The following is a 16966-nucleotide window of genomic DNA, read 5'->3' as shown; positions in this document are numbered from 1 at the left end:
GATTTGGGCATTACAAATAAATGTTAGTGAACAGGTGAATTCGCGAATAAGGAATGCACAAATAATGGGGATTATTTGCTTACCCCCTAGAAGGATGAACAAGGAATAAGTGGTTACCTATGGGCAGGAAAGGAGGGGGAATAGGGACATAAAATGATAAAGCTATTAAGTAAAGTGTTTTAGGAAATGGATATTTGCACAGTCCCAAAATATCCTCCGGATAACTGATAATTATACAGGGGAAAATGCACTTTTACAATGGAACATTCAGAGGTTACCACCTTAATCAAGTATCAAATTTAGCAGGAGAATTGCTTGAACCCAGGAGGCAGAGGTTTCAGTGAGCTAAGTTCATGCCACTGCATTCCAGCCTGGGCCACAGAGTGAGACTCCGTCTCAAAAACAAAAAACAACAACAACAAAAACAGGCCATGTGCAGTGGCTCACACTGTAATCCCAGCACTTTGGGAGGCTGAGGTAGGCAGATCACCTGAGGTCAGGAGTTCAAGACAAGCCTGGCCACCATGGTGAAACCCCATCTCTATTAAAAATACAAAAATTAGCCGGGCGTCATGGTAGGCGCCTGTAATCCCAGCTATTCGGGAGGCTGAGGCAGGAGAACCTGGGAGGCGGAACCTGGGAGGCGGAAGTTACAGTGAGCCAAGATTGTGCCATTGCACTCTGCCCTGGGCGACAGAGCAAGACTCTTGTCTCAAAAAAAAAAAAAAAAAAAAAGACAAAAAGAACTTAACAACCAAATGCAATAGGTAAGCTTTGATTGGCTCCCAGTTTGGAAGAAAAAGCTATAGTTAGAATACAATTCAGGAATTCTGAATATCAAATTATATCAAGAAATAACAGCCAAGCGCGGTGGCTCACGCCTGTAATCCCAGCACTTTGGGAGGCCGAGGCGGGCAGATCACAAGGTCAGGAGATCAAGACCATCCTGGCTAACATGGTGAAACCCCGTCTGGACTGAAAAAAAAAAAAAATTACCCGGCGTGGTAGCGGGCGCCTGTAGTCCCAGCTACTCAGGAGGCTCAGGCAGGAGAATGGCGTGAACCTGGGAGGCGGAGCTTGCAGTGAGCGGAGATGTGACAATGCACTCCAGCCTGGGCAACAGAGCGAGACTCCGTCACAAAAAACAAACAAACAAACAAAGTTGATTTTCTTACGTGTAGTAATAATATTGTGGTTATGTAGGTAATATTGTGGTTATGTTTTTAGAAAATGCGTGCTGAAGTGCAACATTATACCTCCCACTCAAATAATTCAACAAAATGAAAAAGACACACACACACATACCAACAAACATAAAACTAGTATGGTAGTATTAATAATTATTAACCTGGAGTGGAAGATACACAGGTACTCCTTGAACTATTTTTTCAACTTTTTTTGTTTGCTATTTTTTATATTAAGAAATTGGAGAGAAAATAATCAATTCCAGTTGCCCAGCTTCCTCTCACAATCTGACCTCACAATTCCCCTTTTCCTATAAATTTTCCCAATCACAATTCTCTTTCTCTCATAAATTTTCAACTTCTTCCTCTATGGCTCCTTCACCTGGCCAGCTCATAAAGTCCCAATACTTAAATGAACAATTATATGCTGATGACTCCAAAATCCCTATCTCTAGCCCTTAGCTCTCTTAGACTTCAAATCCAACTCACTGTGCCTCCAAATGAACTCACCATTGCCCCTGCCCTCCCTGACCACCACCAAAACCTGTTTCTCCTCCCATACTGACTAACCTAGTGAAGGGCTCCACCCACCTTCCACCCAGTGACCAAGCTGGTAAACTAGGCATATCCTTGACTCTTCCCTCTCACAAATCTAAGTTCCCTGAACAACTTCCATTCATTTTTCAGTTCTTAGCTTAGACTTTACTTTCTCTCAGGAACCTTCCCTGTCTTCCCTTAATCTGAGTTAAAGGACCTCTGTAGACCCAAGGTGCCCTGGACTTTTGCTATTTTCACACTTACTGCACGGTATGTTGTCTGTTTGCTGGTCTGTAGACTCCACCAGACTCTACAGTCCACGAGGTCAAGTGCTCCATTTCAAAAATACAATACCAGTATTACTAGTAACAATAAAGTGATGGAGTGAGAATTATAATTGACACAGAGTTTGCACATATCTGTATGCAGTTCAATGCATTTTGATAAATGTATACACCCATGTAACCACCACCTCAATCAAGATACAGTAGAACATTTTCATCACTCCAGAACACTTCCTGTACTCCTTTTTATCAATCCCCTCCGCCTCCCTACTCCCAAATAACCACTTTTCTGCTTTCTATTACCATAGATCACTTTTGTCTATCTTGAATTTTTCTTTTCTTTTCTTTTTTTTTTTTTTTTGAAAAGGAATCTTGCTCTGTCGCCCAGACTGGAGTGTAGTGGCACGATCTCGGCTCACTGCAACCTCCACCTTCCGGGTTCAAGCGATTCTCCTGCCTTTGTCTCCCGAGTAGCTGGGATTACAGGCATGCGCCACCATGCTAATTTTTGCATTTTTAGTAGAGACGGGATTGCCCAGGTTGGCCAGGCTGGTCTCAAACTCCTGAGCTCAAGTGATGCGCCCACCCCATCTTCCCAAAGGGGTGAGATTACAGGCATGAGCCACTGCGCCGGGCACAAAACTCCTAATGAGGGAAATCCAGTTACATCTTGTAAAGTTAAATAGGATTCCACATCTAGAACTCTACTCCAAAGATAGGCTTCTACAAATACAAAATAACATATGCATAACGTTATTCATCACAGCATTCTTTATGATAGCCAAAAAACCTGGAAATAACCGATATGTCCATCAAGAACCTGTTTGAATAAGCTCTGACACCTCCAATCAGTGGAGTACTATGAAGCTATAAAAAGGACTGAGGAGACCGCTGTACCTGATATGGATCGTCAAGTGAAAAGAGCAAGTTAAGGAACACTGTATATACTTCCTTTTGTGTAAGAAAAGGAGCAGATACTCTGTGTTTATTTGTATCGTCAAAAATAAACAACAGAAAGTATCATTAAGTTGCACCACACTTAAGTGCCTTCTAATGTGATGCAATATGAAGTATTTTCCAAAAAAAATCTGAACCAGAATCTAATAAAGCTTTTGGTTACAGCTTCCAGCCTAAAAGAAATATGGTGAAAGCTTGCACAAGTTAATGAGAAAGGACATTGAGGAACCAAACCCAGAAGGCTGTAGGAAAATAAGAAAACTAATCCATATAACAAACCAATGGCACAAGAGAGAAGGGAGAGAAGCTATTCTAGAGTAAAAAAGACATAAAGTCTTAAGAGGCGTTAACAACGAAATACAATGCTGGACAAAACAACTGTAGAAACGACATTTTGAGATAATCAAGGAATTTGACTACAGACTGACTACTAAATGAGGCTGTACTGCCAAAACACAATTCCAAGAGAGAAGGAATCTGCGCATGGGAAGCCCAGATCCCTTCCCCACTGCGAGGAGCCAGACGTCCCTCCGCAGCCGCGCCGCCCCTCGCTCGACTTCCCGAGCGAGAGCCGCGGGACGTCGCAGACGCACTGACTCCGCCTTCCACCAATCTCGACCCTCGCCGCGTGCCGTTCGTGCGTGGAGCAATCGGGACTGGAGGCTAGGCCGCCGGGCGGGCAGGGGCTGTGGCGCGGCAAGCGGCGGGCCAGCGACGGCGCGAATGGCGGACTCACAGCTGTTCTGCGTGGCGGAGGAGCGCAGCGGCCACTGCGCCGTGGTGGACGGAAACTTCCTCTACGTGTGGGGGGGCTACGTGGTAAGGGGAAGAGGCGGGACGGGGCGAACTCGCGCCGGGAGACGCTCGGCCTGAGCGGACGCAGCGGCCGCCACACCTGCTCCCAAGCCCGCGGCCCAGGCCTGGCGCGCCCGGCGCCTGCCGCCCCCCCAGCCCCTCCGCTGGCCGCCGCCCCCACAGCCGCGCCAGGGCTTGACGTCGTCCTGCCGTTACTTCTGTTAAAGCCTCAGACCCGGTTCCGGGCGTCTTTCCCCTCTCCACCCCCCACCCCCAGCAGTTCAGTAACCCACGTTTGCCCAATGCAAAGGCAGTTACAGCGCGATTAAGTATTATCCTTAAATACTGGCGCAGACTTAGAAGGACCCAAGGACGCCGCGCTGTATCATTTTGTATATATTTCCTTATTCCCACGGCGCGATTCGAAATAAAATATTGAAATCACTGAAGCATTTAAATTTTTTTTTTTTTTTTTTTTTGAGATGGAGTTTCGCTCTTGTTGCCCAGGGCTGGAGTGCAATGGCACGATCTCAGCTCACGGTAACCTTCGCCACCCCAGGTTCAAGCGATTTTCCTGCCTCAGCCTCCCTAGTAGCTGGGATTACCGGCATGTGCCATCATGCCCGGCTAATTTTGTGTTTTTAGTTGAGACAGGGTTTCCCATGTTGGTCAGGCTAGTCTCGAACTCGCGACCTCAGGTGATCCGCCCTCCTTGGCTTCCCAGAGTACTGGGATTACAGGCGTGAGCCACTGTGCCTGGCCTATATATTTAAATATTTCTAAGCTATTATTAGTGGTGTTTCTTTACTAATGACTATGAATATTTTTCTAGTCTCAAAATAGACCTATGTTAGCAGTAATATGCTAAGGAATATTATGCTTTAAAATTCTTATTACAATGGAGGTTTGAACGTATGTGTGTGTTGTGTGTCCATAATCACAGAATTATAGAAGCAAGAATGGTAAAGCTGGAAAACAGGAATACTATATGCCAACCCTCTTAGTTTACAGATTTTTTTTCTTAAGCCATCTGGAAGTTCTACTGATAGTAGAACCTACATCTTCTGTCTCGCTACCATTATGTGACAGACTTGTAACGTGACTGAATCACATTGAAATGACCAACAGACAGGCATACGTCGAAAGTATGCTGGGTTCTGTTCCAGACCACTGCAATAAAGCGAGGTCATACGAATTTTTTGATATCTTAGTGCATATAAAAGTCATGTTTACACTGTAGTGTGTTAAGTGTGCAATAGTATTATGTGTAAAAAAAAAAATGTACATACCTGGCCAGGGGCGGTGGCTCACACCCGTAATCCCAGCACTTTGGGAGGCTGAGGCAGGTGGATTACCGGAAGTCAGGAGTCCGAGAACAGCCTGGCCAACATGGTGAAACCCCGTCTCTACTAAAAATACAAAAATTAGCCGGACATGGTGGCGGATGCCTGTAATCCCAGCTAGTTGGGAGGCTGAGCCAAGATCGCGCCATTGCACTCCAGCCTGGGCGACAGAGGGAGACTCCGTCTCAAAACAAAACGAAAAACTGTACATACCTAATTTCAAAATTATTGCTAAAAAATGCTAAGAATTATCTAGCCTTCAGTGAGTTGTATTCTTTTTGCTCATGGAGGGTCTTCCTCCATGTAGATGGCTACTGACTGATTAGGGTGGTTGTTGCTGAAGGTTGTAGTGGCTGTGGCAATTTCTTAAAATAAGACAATGAAGTTTGCCACATTGACCCTTCCTTTCGCAAAATATTTCTCTGTAGCATGCAATGCAGTTTGAGTGTGTGTGTGTGTTGAGACGGAGTCTCTCCTGCATCCTCCGCCTCCTAGGTTCAAGCGATTCTCCTGCCTCAGCCTCCTGAGTAGCTGGGATTACAGGTGTGCACCACCATGCCTGGCTAATTTTTTTATTTTTTACAGGCGTGAGCCACTGTGCCCAGCCATGAAATGTATTTTCTTAAATAATAAGACTTGAAAGTCAAAATGATTCCTTGATCCATGGGCTACAGAATGGATATTGGGTAGCAGGCATGAAAAGATAAATCTTGTAGATCTCCATCAGAGCTCTTGGGTGGCTAGGTGCGTTGTCAATGAGCAGTGAGTGATATTTTCTGAGCAGTAGTTCTCAACAGTACACTTAAACTACTCAGTAAGCCATGCTGTTAAAGAGACATGCTGTCATCCAGGCTTTCTTGTTCCGTTGTTAGAGCATAGGCAATGTAGATTTAGCATAATTCTTAAGGGCCCTAGGATTTTCAGAATGATGAACATTGGCTTCAACTTAAAGACAGCCACTAGATTAGCCACTAACAAGAGAATTAGCCAGTCCTTTGAAATCGGGCATTGACTTCTCCTCTCTAGCTATGAAAGTCCTAGATGGCATCCTCTTCCAACATAAAGCTGTTTTATCCACATTAAAAATCTATTGTTGGCCGGGCGCGGTGGCTCAAGCCTGTAATCCCAGCACTTTGGGAGGCCGAGACGGGCGGATCACGAGGTCAGGAGATTGAGACCACCCTGGCTAACACGGTGAAACCCCGTCTCTACTAAAAATACAAAAAACTAGCCGGGCGAGGTGGCGGGCGCCTGTAGTCCCAGCTACTCCGGAGGCTGAGGCGGGAGAATGGCGTAAACCCAGGAGGCGGAGCTTGCAGTGAGCTGAGATCCGGCCACTGCACTCCAGCCTGGGCGACAGAGCGAGACTCCGTCTCAAAAAAAAAAAAAAAAAAAAAAATCTATTGTCAGCCGGGCGTGTTGGCTCACGCCTGTAATCCCAGCACTTCGGGAGGCTGAGGCGGGCGGATCACGAGGTCAGGAGATCGAGACCATCCTGGCTAACATGGTGAAACCCCATCTCTACTAAAAATACAAAAAAAAATTAGCTGGGCGTGGTGGCAGTCACCTGTAGTCGCAGCTACTCAGGAGGCTGAGGCAGGAGAATGGCGAGAACCCAGGAGGCAGAGCTTGCACTGAGCCGAGATCCCACTACTGCCCTCCAGTCTGGGCGACAGAGCAAGACTACGTCTCAGAAAAAAAAAAAAAAATCTATTGTTTAGTGTAGCCACCTTCATCAGGTAGCTACACTAGAGATAGGGTTTAGCCAGATCTTTTGGATAACTTGCTGCAGCTTCTACATGAGCACATGCTGCTTCACCTTGCACTTTTTTTTTTTTTTTTTTTTTTTTTTTTTTTTGGTTCCCCCGGTGCTGGGTCATGGGCAAGGTCCCAGCTTACTGCAGCCTCCGCCTTCTGAGCTTAAGCAATTCTCTTGCCTCAGCCTCCTGAGTAGCTGGGATTACAGGTGCATGACACCACACCTGGCTAATTTTTGTATTTTTAGTAGTAATTTAGTAATTTTTGTATTTTTGCCATATTGGCCAGGCTGATCTCGAACTCCTGACCTCAGGAGATCTGCCCACCTTGGCCTCCAAAGTGCTGGGATTACAGGTGTGAGCCACCGTGCCTGGCCTTACCTTGCAATTTTATGTAATGAAGAACAGCTTCCTTCCTAAAAACTCATATTAGCTTCAAAATTCTGCAATTTCTCAATTCTCTCAGCCTTCATAGAATTTAAGAGAGTTAAGACCCTCCTCTGGGTTAGGCTCTGGCCTCCGGGGATGTTGTGGCTGCTTTGATCTTGTATCCAGACCACTAAAACTTTCTCCACGTCAGGAATAAGGCTGTTTTGCTTTCACGTTACTCATTTTTCATTAGAATAGCACTTTTGATTTCCTTTAGGAACTTTCTCTTTGGATTCACAATGTGGCTAACTGGCACAAGAGGCCTGGCTTTTGGCCTGTATTAGCTTTTGACTTGCCTTTTTCACTAAGCTTAATTGTTTCTAGCTTTTGATTTAAAGTGAGGGACATGCCACTCTTCCTTTCACCTGAACACTTAGAGTCCATTGTAGAGTTACTAATTGGCCTACTTACTTTTTTTTTTTTTTTTTTTTTGAGATGGAGTCTCCCTCTGTCGCCCAGGCTGGAGTGCAGTGGCGCAATTTCGGCTCACTGCAAGCTCCACCTCCCAGGTTCACGCCATTCTCCCGCCTCAGCCTCCCGAGTAGCTGGGACTATAGGCGCCCGCCACCAGGCCCGGCTAATTTTTTTTAATTTTAATAGAGACGGAGTTTCACCGTGTTAGCCAGGATGGTCTCGATCTTATGACCTCATGATCCGCCCGCCTCGGCCTCCCAGAGTGTTGGGACTAAGGAGGGAATAAGGAGGCCCAAGGAGAGGGAGAGAGACGGGGGAGTGGTTGGTCAGCGGCGTAGTCAGAACACACACATTTATCAGTTAAGTTCTCCATCTTATACAGGCACAGTTTATGGTGCCCCAAAACAATTGCAGTAGTACATAAAAGATCATTGATCACAGATGATCCTAGCAGATATAATAATAATGCAAAAGTTTGAAATACCGTGAGAATTGCCAAAATGTGACATAGACACGAAGTGAGCATCACATGCTGTTGGAAAAATGGTGCCAATGGACTTGCTTGATGCAGAGTTGCCACACACCTTCAATTTATTTTAAAAATGCAATTATCTGTCAAGCACAGTAAAGCAAAGCACAATAAAATGAGGTATGCCTGTACTGTGTATGTTAAATAATTCTCAGATTCAAGTTGGTTTTTGTTGTTGTTTTGTGTGTTTATTTTTAATTTGGTTCAGTACCAGTGGGGGAAAATGAGAACTAACTTTTGAGTGCTTACTACATCTGGCATGTGCTAGGTACTCTCACATCCCTAATCTTATATATTCTTACTGTATTCCTGTAAAGTAGGTCATATCCCTATTTTATAAATAAGGAAAGTGAGTCGATTAGAGTGACTTTAATGGCCCTTGGACCTCAAGGGAAGCAGATACCAACCGACATGTATAGGATTTCCAAAGGCAACTTTTTAATGATAAATTAGGTGATTGTGCTTTGTTAGTGATTGATATTTCCACCATTTATTCTTGATGCAAAGAGTCTAGTATAAAGATGGCTATATGCATGAGAAATAAACTTTGATTGTTTTGAGTTCTGCCACTTACAGAGGTGTCAGACTTCATCTGCTGTATTCTTGATGTTGTAAAAGTTAAGTGAAAAATTCACTTAAGACAGCAATCTGTAATATATCTGTATAGATTTCTTTTGAGCCCATAAATGAAAACTTTTTTTCTCTGAGACAGAGTCTTGCTGTGTCGCCCAGACTGGAGTGCAGTGGCACAATCTCAGCTCACTGCAACCTCCGCCTCCTAGGTTCAAGATAATCTCCTGCCTCAACCTCCTGAGTAGCTGGGATTATAGGTACACGCCACCACGCCCAACTAATTTTTATATTCTTAGTACAGACGAGGTTTCACCATGTTGGCCAGGCTGGTCTCAAACTCTTGACATCGTGATCTGCCCACCTCAGCCTCCCAAAGTGTTGGGATTACAGGCGTGAGCCACCACGCCTGGCCTTTGTTTTTTGTTTTATTTTGTTTTTTGAGACAGAGTCTCCCTCTGTCACCCAGGCTGGAGTGCAGTGGCACCATCTCAGCTCACTGCAACCTCCGCCTCCTGGGCTCAAGCGATTCTCCTGCCTCGGCCTCCCAAGAAGCTGGGATTACAGGCACGCACCACCATGCCCCGGCTAATTTTTGTATTTTTAGTAGAGACGGAGTTTTGCCATGTTGGCCAGGCTGGTCTCAAACTCCTGACGTTAGGCAGTCAGCCCGCCTCAGCCTCCCAGAGTGCTGGGATTACAGGCGTGAGCCACTGTGCCTGGCCTAAATGTCTGAATTTTTTACATCTCATTTTAATCTTGAAAATTGTGTAATTGATAAGATCACAGTTCTTTAGGTGGCAGTTATTGAATTGAAATACTTCTTTTTCTCCTGTTTATTAATCTAGTCAGTAGAGATGCTGTAAGAACCACTCTGGAAAATACAATACAGATGTAGATCCTGAGTCTACTACTTTTTTAAATTCCAGGGATTATCAGCAGTCAAGAAGTGTCTAAGGCATAAGTGGAAGGAAAGGGAGAGTAGGAGGCAAAAAAGAAACCATATGGGTAGTATAGGCTTTAAAAAAAAAAATCAGAAGACATGGCATATCAGGAGAAAAAGTAGAATTCTTCTAACAATTATCTTATTCCCATCGTTCTAAACAGAAGATAGTTAAAAGGCCCTGGAATCTGGTGGTATTCAGTACTCAGTAGTTAAGTATAATGATCGATGGTTCCAGATATTCCAGTCACAATTTTCCTCTTCATTGACACAATGTATTAAAATGGACCAACATATGTTCTAAAGCTCACTGACGTCTGTCTAAATTACTAATTGCTCCATTGTCAAACATATTCTGAAGGCCATTATATTAGTATCTGAAAATAGCCCCTCCCAGAGGTAAGAATGATAATATCAAAAAAGTAAATGGTCGATTCTAATTGGTGTCAGAATATGATTTTGCTCTTAGTTCTACATCCTTTCCACATTACAGAAATTCACACAGACTTTGGTGCTACTGCAAGGAACATTAAAAGTTGTGAATAGCTTTTCCAAATTTAGGGAGAAAACTCGATGTCTTGGCATGTTTGCAGATAGTATGGTTTTCCTCTTATGGCTCTAATCATTTGAACCGTTTTATTTCTGTAATATAGTTGATATTAATACGTTTTGCTCTGAACCTTTTTTTTTTTTTCTTTCTTTTCTTTGAGATGGAGTCTCGCTCTTGCCCAGGCTGGAGTGCAGTGGTGCGATCTCGGCTCACTGCAACCTCTGCTTCCCAGGTTCAACTGACTCTTCTGCCTCAGCCGCCCGAGTAGCTGGAACTAGAGGTGCATGCCACCATGCCCACGTAATTACTGTATTTTTAGTAGAGACGAGGTTTCACCGTGTTGGTCAGGCTAGTCTCAAACTCCTGACCTCAGGTGATCCACCCGCCTTGGCCTCCCAAAGTGTCTTCACAGGCTGGGTGTGGTGACTCAGGCCTGTAATCCCAGCACTTTTGGAGGCCAAGACAGGAGGATTGCTTGAGTCCAGGAGTTTGAGACCAGCGTGGGCAATATAGCAAGACCCTTGTCTCTGCCAAAAAGAAAATAATTAGTTGGGCATGGCAGTGTGCTTCTATGGTCCTAGCTACTTCGGAAGCTGAGGTAGGAGGATCACTTGAGCCCATGTGTTCAAGAATGCAGTGAACTATGATTGTGCCATCGCACTCCAGCCTGGGTGACGGAGACCCTGTCACTTGAAAGAAATATTTGTATACATATGCTTAACTACATATTTCTGCTATGGATATGGACTTAAAGGGAAAAAGCATCAATTTAGAAAATGTCTGAAAAGAATGAAGATGGAAGCCTTACCATGTCAGATATTAAAACATATCACAATACCATAATAATTAGTTGACTTGATGCAAGTAGAGATAGTACAATGAAATGTGAAAGGAATTACGGAAACAGCCGGGCACGGTGGCTCACGCCTGTAATCCCAGCACTTTGGGAGGCCAAGGCAGGCAGATCACCTGAGGTCAGGAATTCAAGACCAGCCTAGCCAACATGGTGAAACCCTGTCTCTATTAAAAATATAAATAAAAACATTAGCCAGGTGTGGTGGTGCATGCCTGTAATCTCAGCTACTCGGGGAGCTGAGGTAGGAGAATTGCTAGAACTTGGGAGGTGGAGGTTGCATGAGCCAGGATCATGCCATTGCACTCCAGCCTGAGCGACAGAGCAAGATTCCATCTCAAAAAAAAAAAAAGAAAAAGAAAAACGAAAAAACTACAAAAACAGCCAGGCATATAAGGAGAAAAATATAAGACTATTTTGTATTTAAAAGGTAGCATTTCAAATCTGGGAAAATGATCACTTATGCAATAAATGATCCTAGGATAGCTAGAGGAAAATATTATTGGTGCCTTAGGATTGAAGGGTTAAATACAGAAAAATTAAGCTATATAATACTGGAAGAGAATATATGACTTCTAAAATCTTGAGGAAAAAACTATAATGGAAAAAATTGGCAGATCAGACTTTTAAAAAACTGATTTTTGGCCAGGCACGGTGGCTTATGCCAGTAATCCTAGCACTTTGGGAGGCCAAGGTGGATGGATCACCAGAGGTTGGGAGTTCGAGACCAGCCTGATCAACATGGTGAAACCCCGTCTCTACTAAAAATATAAAACTAGTCGGGCTTGGTGGCATGTGCCTGTAATCCCAGCTACTCAGGAGGCTGAGACAGGAGAATCGCTTGAACCTGGGAGGCAGAGGTTGCAGTAAGCCAAGATCATGCCACTGCACTCTAGCCTGGGCAACAAGAGTGAAATTCTGTCTGGAAAAAAAAAAAAGGTACAGATAACATCCCCATTGAAAAATGAGCAATGGATAAGTACAGTTTACAAAATAAATACAAATATCATACAAACGAAAGAAACCCAGGTAAAAATCATAATGAGGTTTTTCTTCTCCAATTTGCAAAGATTAGAAAGAATTTTGATGAAGAGCATGGAGAAATGAATTACTAGTACGCTGGTAATAGGAGTACAAGTTTGTGTAACCTTTTTGAGGAGAAATTTAGCAATGTATATCAAAAGTGTAAGGTATGTTTTCTCTTTAACCTAATAGTTCCACTTTATATATTCATAAATGATCACATTGGTCATCTGTGTCATATGGAAGACATTTATCATTCTTTTTTTTTTTTTTTTTTTTTTTGAGACAGAGTCTTGCTCTGCCACCCAGGCTGGAGTGCAGTGGCCGGATCTCAGCTCACTGCAAGCTCCACCTCCCGGGTTCACGCCATTCTCCTGTCTCAGCCTCCCGAGTAGCTGGGACTACAGGCGCCCACCTCGTCGCCCGGCTAGTTTTTTGTATTTTCTATTAGAGATGGGGTTTCACCGTATTAGCCAGGATGGTCTCGATCTCCTGACCTTGTGATCCGCCCGTCTCGGCCTCCCAAAGTGCTGGGATTACAGGCTTGAGCCACCGCGCCCGGCCTATCATTCTTTTTAAATGACCAGAATATAAACCTCCTTTCTCTATTTGTGGTATTCCCCTAGTGAGTGAATATTGTCAGGGTATTTATTCTAGTTGTCTCCTACTTATCCTCATAAAATATAAGATATATAACTTGTTCTCTGTTGTATCCTCAATGTCTAGAACTGGTTATAACTCATAGTAGGTACCCAATAAAGATACTTGAAAGTCAGGTACTAACTTTTCCTGCCTCACTTGCAGCTAGGTTGCAGGCAAGTGGCTAGGACTCCATTGGTTAGATGAATCTGTGCTAGATTTGGACTTGGGAATAAAGATATAAAAAACCATGACCTGTAGAAGATTCTTAGCCTGCAATACAGTTTAGGAAGATCAAGGTTCCTTGCATAAAAGGCAGCAGTGTGGTGTGCGCCAGTGACCACAGACCTGCTCTCTTGGCATGGTTTCAGACCTCGCTCTTCCTTACATAGACCAGAGGCTGGTTCTCCAGCCTCCGTGATGATTCTATGAGCTACTTAATATTCATTTCTTACCATTTTATTTACTTAATTTTTGAATTTGAAATATATGTACAAAAGAATGTATAAAATAAGTATTATTTAAATGTAAACAACTGTTTATTTTCTAGACTAAGAAATAAACAATACCTTAGAAGCTTCCTTTTATCCTGCATTGATTGCATTGCTCCCAGCACCCCCACTCATACAGGTTACCACTGTCTTAAATTTCTTTATAATTGTACCTCACGTGTATCTCTAAACAATATATTATTTGGTTTGGAATCATAGCATATGTATTCTTTCATGAAATTTTTTTTTTTTGAGACAGAGTTTCACTCTTGTTGCCTAGGCTGGATTGCAGTGGCACGATCTCGGCTCACTGTAACCTCTGCCTGCTGGGTTCAAGTGATCCTCCTGCCTCAGCCTCCCAAGTAGCTGGAATTACAGGTGCCCACCACCACACCCAGCTAATTTTTGTATTTTTAGTAGAAATGGGGTTTCATCATGTTGGCCAAGGTGATCTTGGACTCCTCACCTTAGGTGATCCACCCACCTCGGTCTCCCAAAGTGCTGGAATTACAGGTATGAGCCAGTTGTTAAATAATTTGAAAATCATCTCTGGATCTATTCATTTGATATATATCCTATATAACATTCTACTGTATGAGTTTACTGCAATTTATCCATTCCATTATTGGTGAATATTTCAATGTTTCTAATTTTTTGCTATTATAAGCATTCTTATAACGTGCTTCCTATTGTGTACTCATAAGGACACGTACATTCCCTAGGGAATCTAGCAATGAATGAAATGTTGGTTCACTTGATATACACATCTCCAAAATTATTTGGAAATGTCAGACTGTTACCAAAACATTTGTATCAATTTACGCTCCCACCAGCCACTTCCTTGCCCCATATCCTTGACAACACATTTGGTACCATCTGGCCTTACATTTTTGCCGTTCCAGTGAGTGCGACATGATAGTTCATTGTGGTTTTTGTTTTCATTTCCCTTGGTTACTGATAAAATTGAGTGTCTAACTTTATGGACTATTTGTGTCTTCCGTAAAAATGCTGGTTCATGTCTTTTGCTCTTTTTTCTATTGGGTTATTTGCTTTTTTAAAAAAACTAATTTATACAAGTTTTAAAATACATAATTTTGTGAGTTCAGTGTCTTCAATTTATAGCTTGTCTTTTTATTTCTTTTTTCTTTCTTCTTCTTTTTTTTTTTTGAGACAGAGTCTCGCTCTGTCGCCCAGGCTGGAGTGCAGTGGTGCAATCTGGGCTCACTGCACCCTCTGCCTCCCAGGCTCAAGCAATTTTCGTGCCTCAGCCTCCTGAGTAGCTGGGATTACAGGTGCCTGCCACCACACACAGCTAATTTTTTGTGTTTTTAGTAGAGGCCAGAGTTTCACCATGTTGACCGGGCTGGCCTTGAACTCCTGACCTCGGGTGTTCTGCCCACCTTGGCCTCCCAAAGTGCTGGGATTACAAGCATGAGCCACTGTGTCTGGCCTTGTCAAACATATTCTAACCATTCCTAGAAATGGGAAGAGGAGTCAAGGGAGAATTTTTTTTTTTTTTGAAAGATGAGATGAGGCATGTTTGTGTATTGATAGGAATAAGGAAAACTTGGGCTGGGCGCGGTGGCTCACCCCTGTAATCCCAGCACTTTGGGAGGCCGAGGCAGGTAGATCACAAGGTCAGGAGTTCGAGACCAGCCTGGCCAATGTGGTGAAACCCTGTCTCTACTAAAAATACAAAAATTAACTGGGTGTGGTGGCAGGTGCCTATTTCCCAGCTACTCGGGAGGCTGAGGCAGGAGAATCGCTTGAACCCAGGAGGCGGAGGTTGCAGTGAGCCAAGATGGTACCACTGCACTCCAGCCTGAGTGACAGAGTGAGACTATGTCTCAAAAAAAAAGAAAAGAGAAGGAAAACTTGGGGAAAAAGAAGGGATAATGTAGGAGGGAAGTCTCTGAGAAAGTGAGAAGGAACTAGGTCTAAACTTTTCAATTCTGTGCTTTATCTGTGTTGAGATATTAGTGAAACTGACTTTTAAAAAATATCAGTTTGAAGTGACTGTGCAGTGAGTTTAACAGATGTTATTCACTTACCCATTCGCTCAATCAATAAATACTTTATTTGTCTTTTATGTGTGAGGCACTGTAGTAGGCTCTGGGAGCATAACAAGATAGACAAGATCCCTGTACTCATGAAGCTTAGTAGTATTGGTGGTGGTGAGGGTGGGTGTGATACAAAGAACTTCAAAGGGAAAGTACAGGACTATAAGAGCCTTTAATAGGGGACCTTAATACTTTAAACTATTATAGAGAATAGGTTAAAGAAGTACCTTTAAGCTGATTCCCAAAAAAGGAGGAGTTAGGCAAACTCTGAAAGAGCACTACAAGAAGAGAAAAGAGAATAGATGAGTGGTCCTATCATAGCAAGGAACTAGGAGATGTTTAAGTAGTGAATGCATACTGTGTGTGAAAGGCAACTTGAAATTTCGAGGGATAGCAGGTACTATATAATATAGAATCATAAACATTTTAGATTATGCTAAAAGCAATAGGGAGCCATTGAAAGGACTTAAACAGAATAATGACAATTCACTTTCATAATATTTCTTTTTTTTTTTTTTGAGATGGAGTCTTGCTCTGTCGTCCAGGCTGGAGTGCAGTGGCATGATCTCAGCTGACTGCAACCTCCGCCTCCTGGGTTCAAGCAGTTCTCCTGCCTCAGCCTCACTAGTAGCTAAGACTACAGGCGCCTGGCATCACGCCTGGCTAATTTTTTTGTATTTTTAGTAGAGACAGGGTTTCACCATATTGGCCAGGCTGGTCTCAAACTCCTGACCGTGTGATCTGCTTGCCTCGGCCTCCCAAAGTGCTAGGATTACAGGTGTGAGTCACTGCACCCAGCCTATAATATTTCTTTTGTAAAGGAGTACACATGAGACTACTGGAACCTAATGCTTATACAGTAGCTCCCCTTCTTAAAATTATTTGTTTACTTAGACATTTAATATGGATTCCTCAGTCAGACATGAGTGTAAGTTTATGTTTTTTCACTGTTTGAATTTTTTTTTTTAATTTTTGTGAGTACATAGTAGGTATATATGTTTATGGGATGCATGAGATATTGATACAGGCATGCAATGCATAATAGTCACATCATATAAAATGGGGTATCCCCTCAAGTATTTATCCTTTGTGTTGCAGACAATCCAATTACATTCTTTTAGTTATTTTGAAATGTACAATTATTATTGACTATAGTCACCCTATTGTGCTATCAAATACTAGGTCTTATTCTTTCTAACTATTTTTTGGTACCCATTAGCCATCCCTACCCACCCACCCCCCACTCCCATTACCCTTCCTAGCCTCTGGTAACCATCCTTCTGCTCTCTATTTCCATGAGGTCAATTGTTTTGATTTTTACATCTCACATAAGAGCATGTGATGTTTGTCTTTCTGTGTCTGGCTTATTTCACTTAGCTAATGACCTCCAGTTCCATCCATGTTATTGCAAATAACAGGATCTCATTCTTTTTTATGGTGGAATGGTACTCCATTGTGTATGAGTACCACATTTTCTTTATCCATTCATGTGCTGATGGACACAAGTTGCTTCCAAATTTTGGGTATTGTGAACAGTGCTGCAACAAACATGGGAGTGCAGATATTTCTGCGATACACTGATTTCCTTTCTTTTGCATATATACCTAG

General features: G+C 43.0%; 1 protein-coding gene across 1 annotated transcript in view; it reads left to right on the top strand.

Annotated features, from left to right (window-relative positions):
- The first annotated feature begins 3548 nt into the window (after positions 1–3548).
- The window catches only part of KLHDC1 (kelch domain containing 1), a 58738-nt gene continuing 45320 nt past the window's right edge, over positions 3549–16966 (top strand). The window contains exon 1 of the mRNA XM_023222661.3: positions 3549–3781. Within this exon, the coding sequence (XP_023078429.2) occupies positions 3686–3781 (96 nt within the window). The 5' untranslated portion in view covers positions 3549–3685. The remainder of the gene's footprint in view (positions 3782–16966) is intronic.

This window comes from Piliocolobus tephrosceles, chromosome 6 (genome assembly GCF_002776525.5).
Source record: "Piliocolobus tephrosceles isolate RC106 chromosome 6, ASM277652v3, whole genome shotgun sequence".
Classification (NCBI taxonomy): domain Eukaryota; kingdom Metazoa; phylum Chordata; class Mammalia; order Primates; family Cercopithecidae; genus Piliocolobus; species Piliocolobus tephrosceles.
The sequence above is the reverse complement of the archived record's forward strand: the minus strand, read 5'-3'. Positions and strand labels throughout refer to the sequence as shown.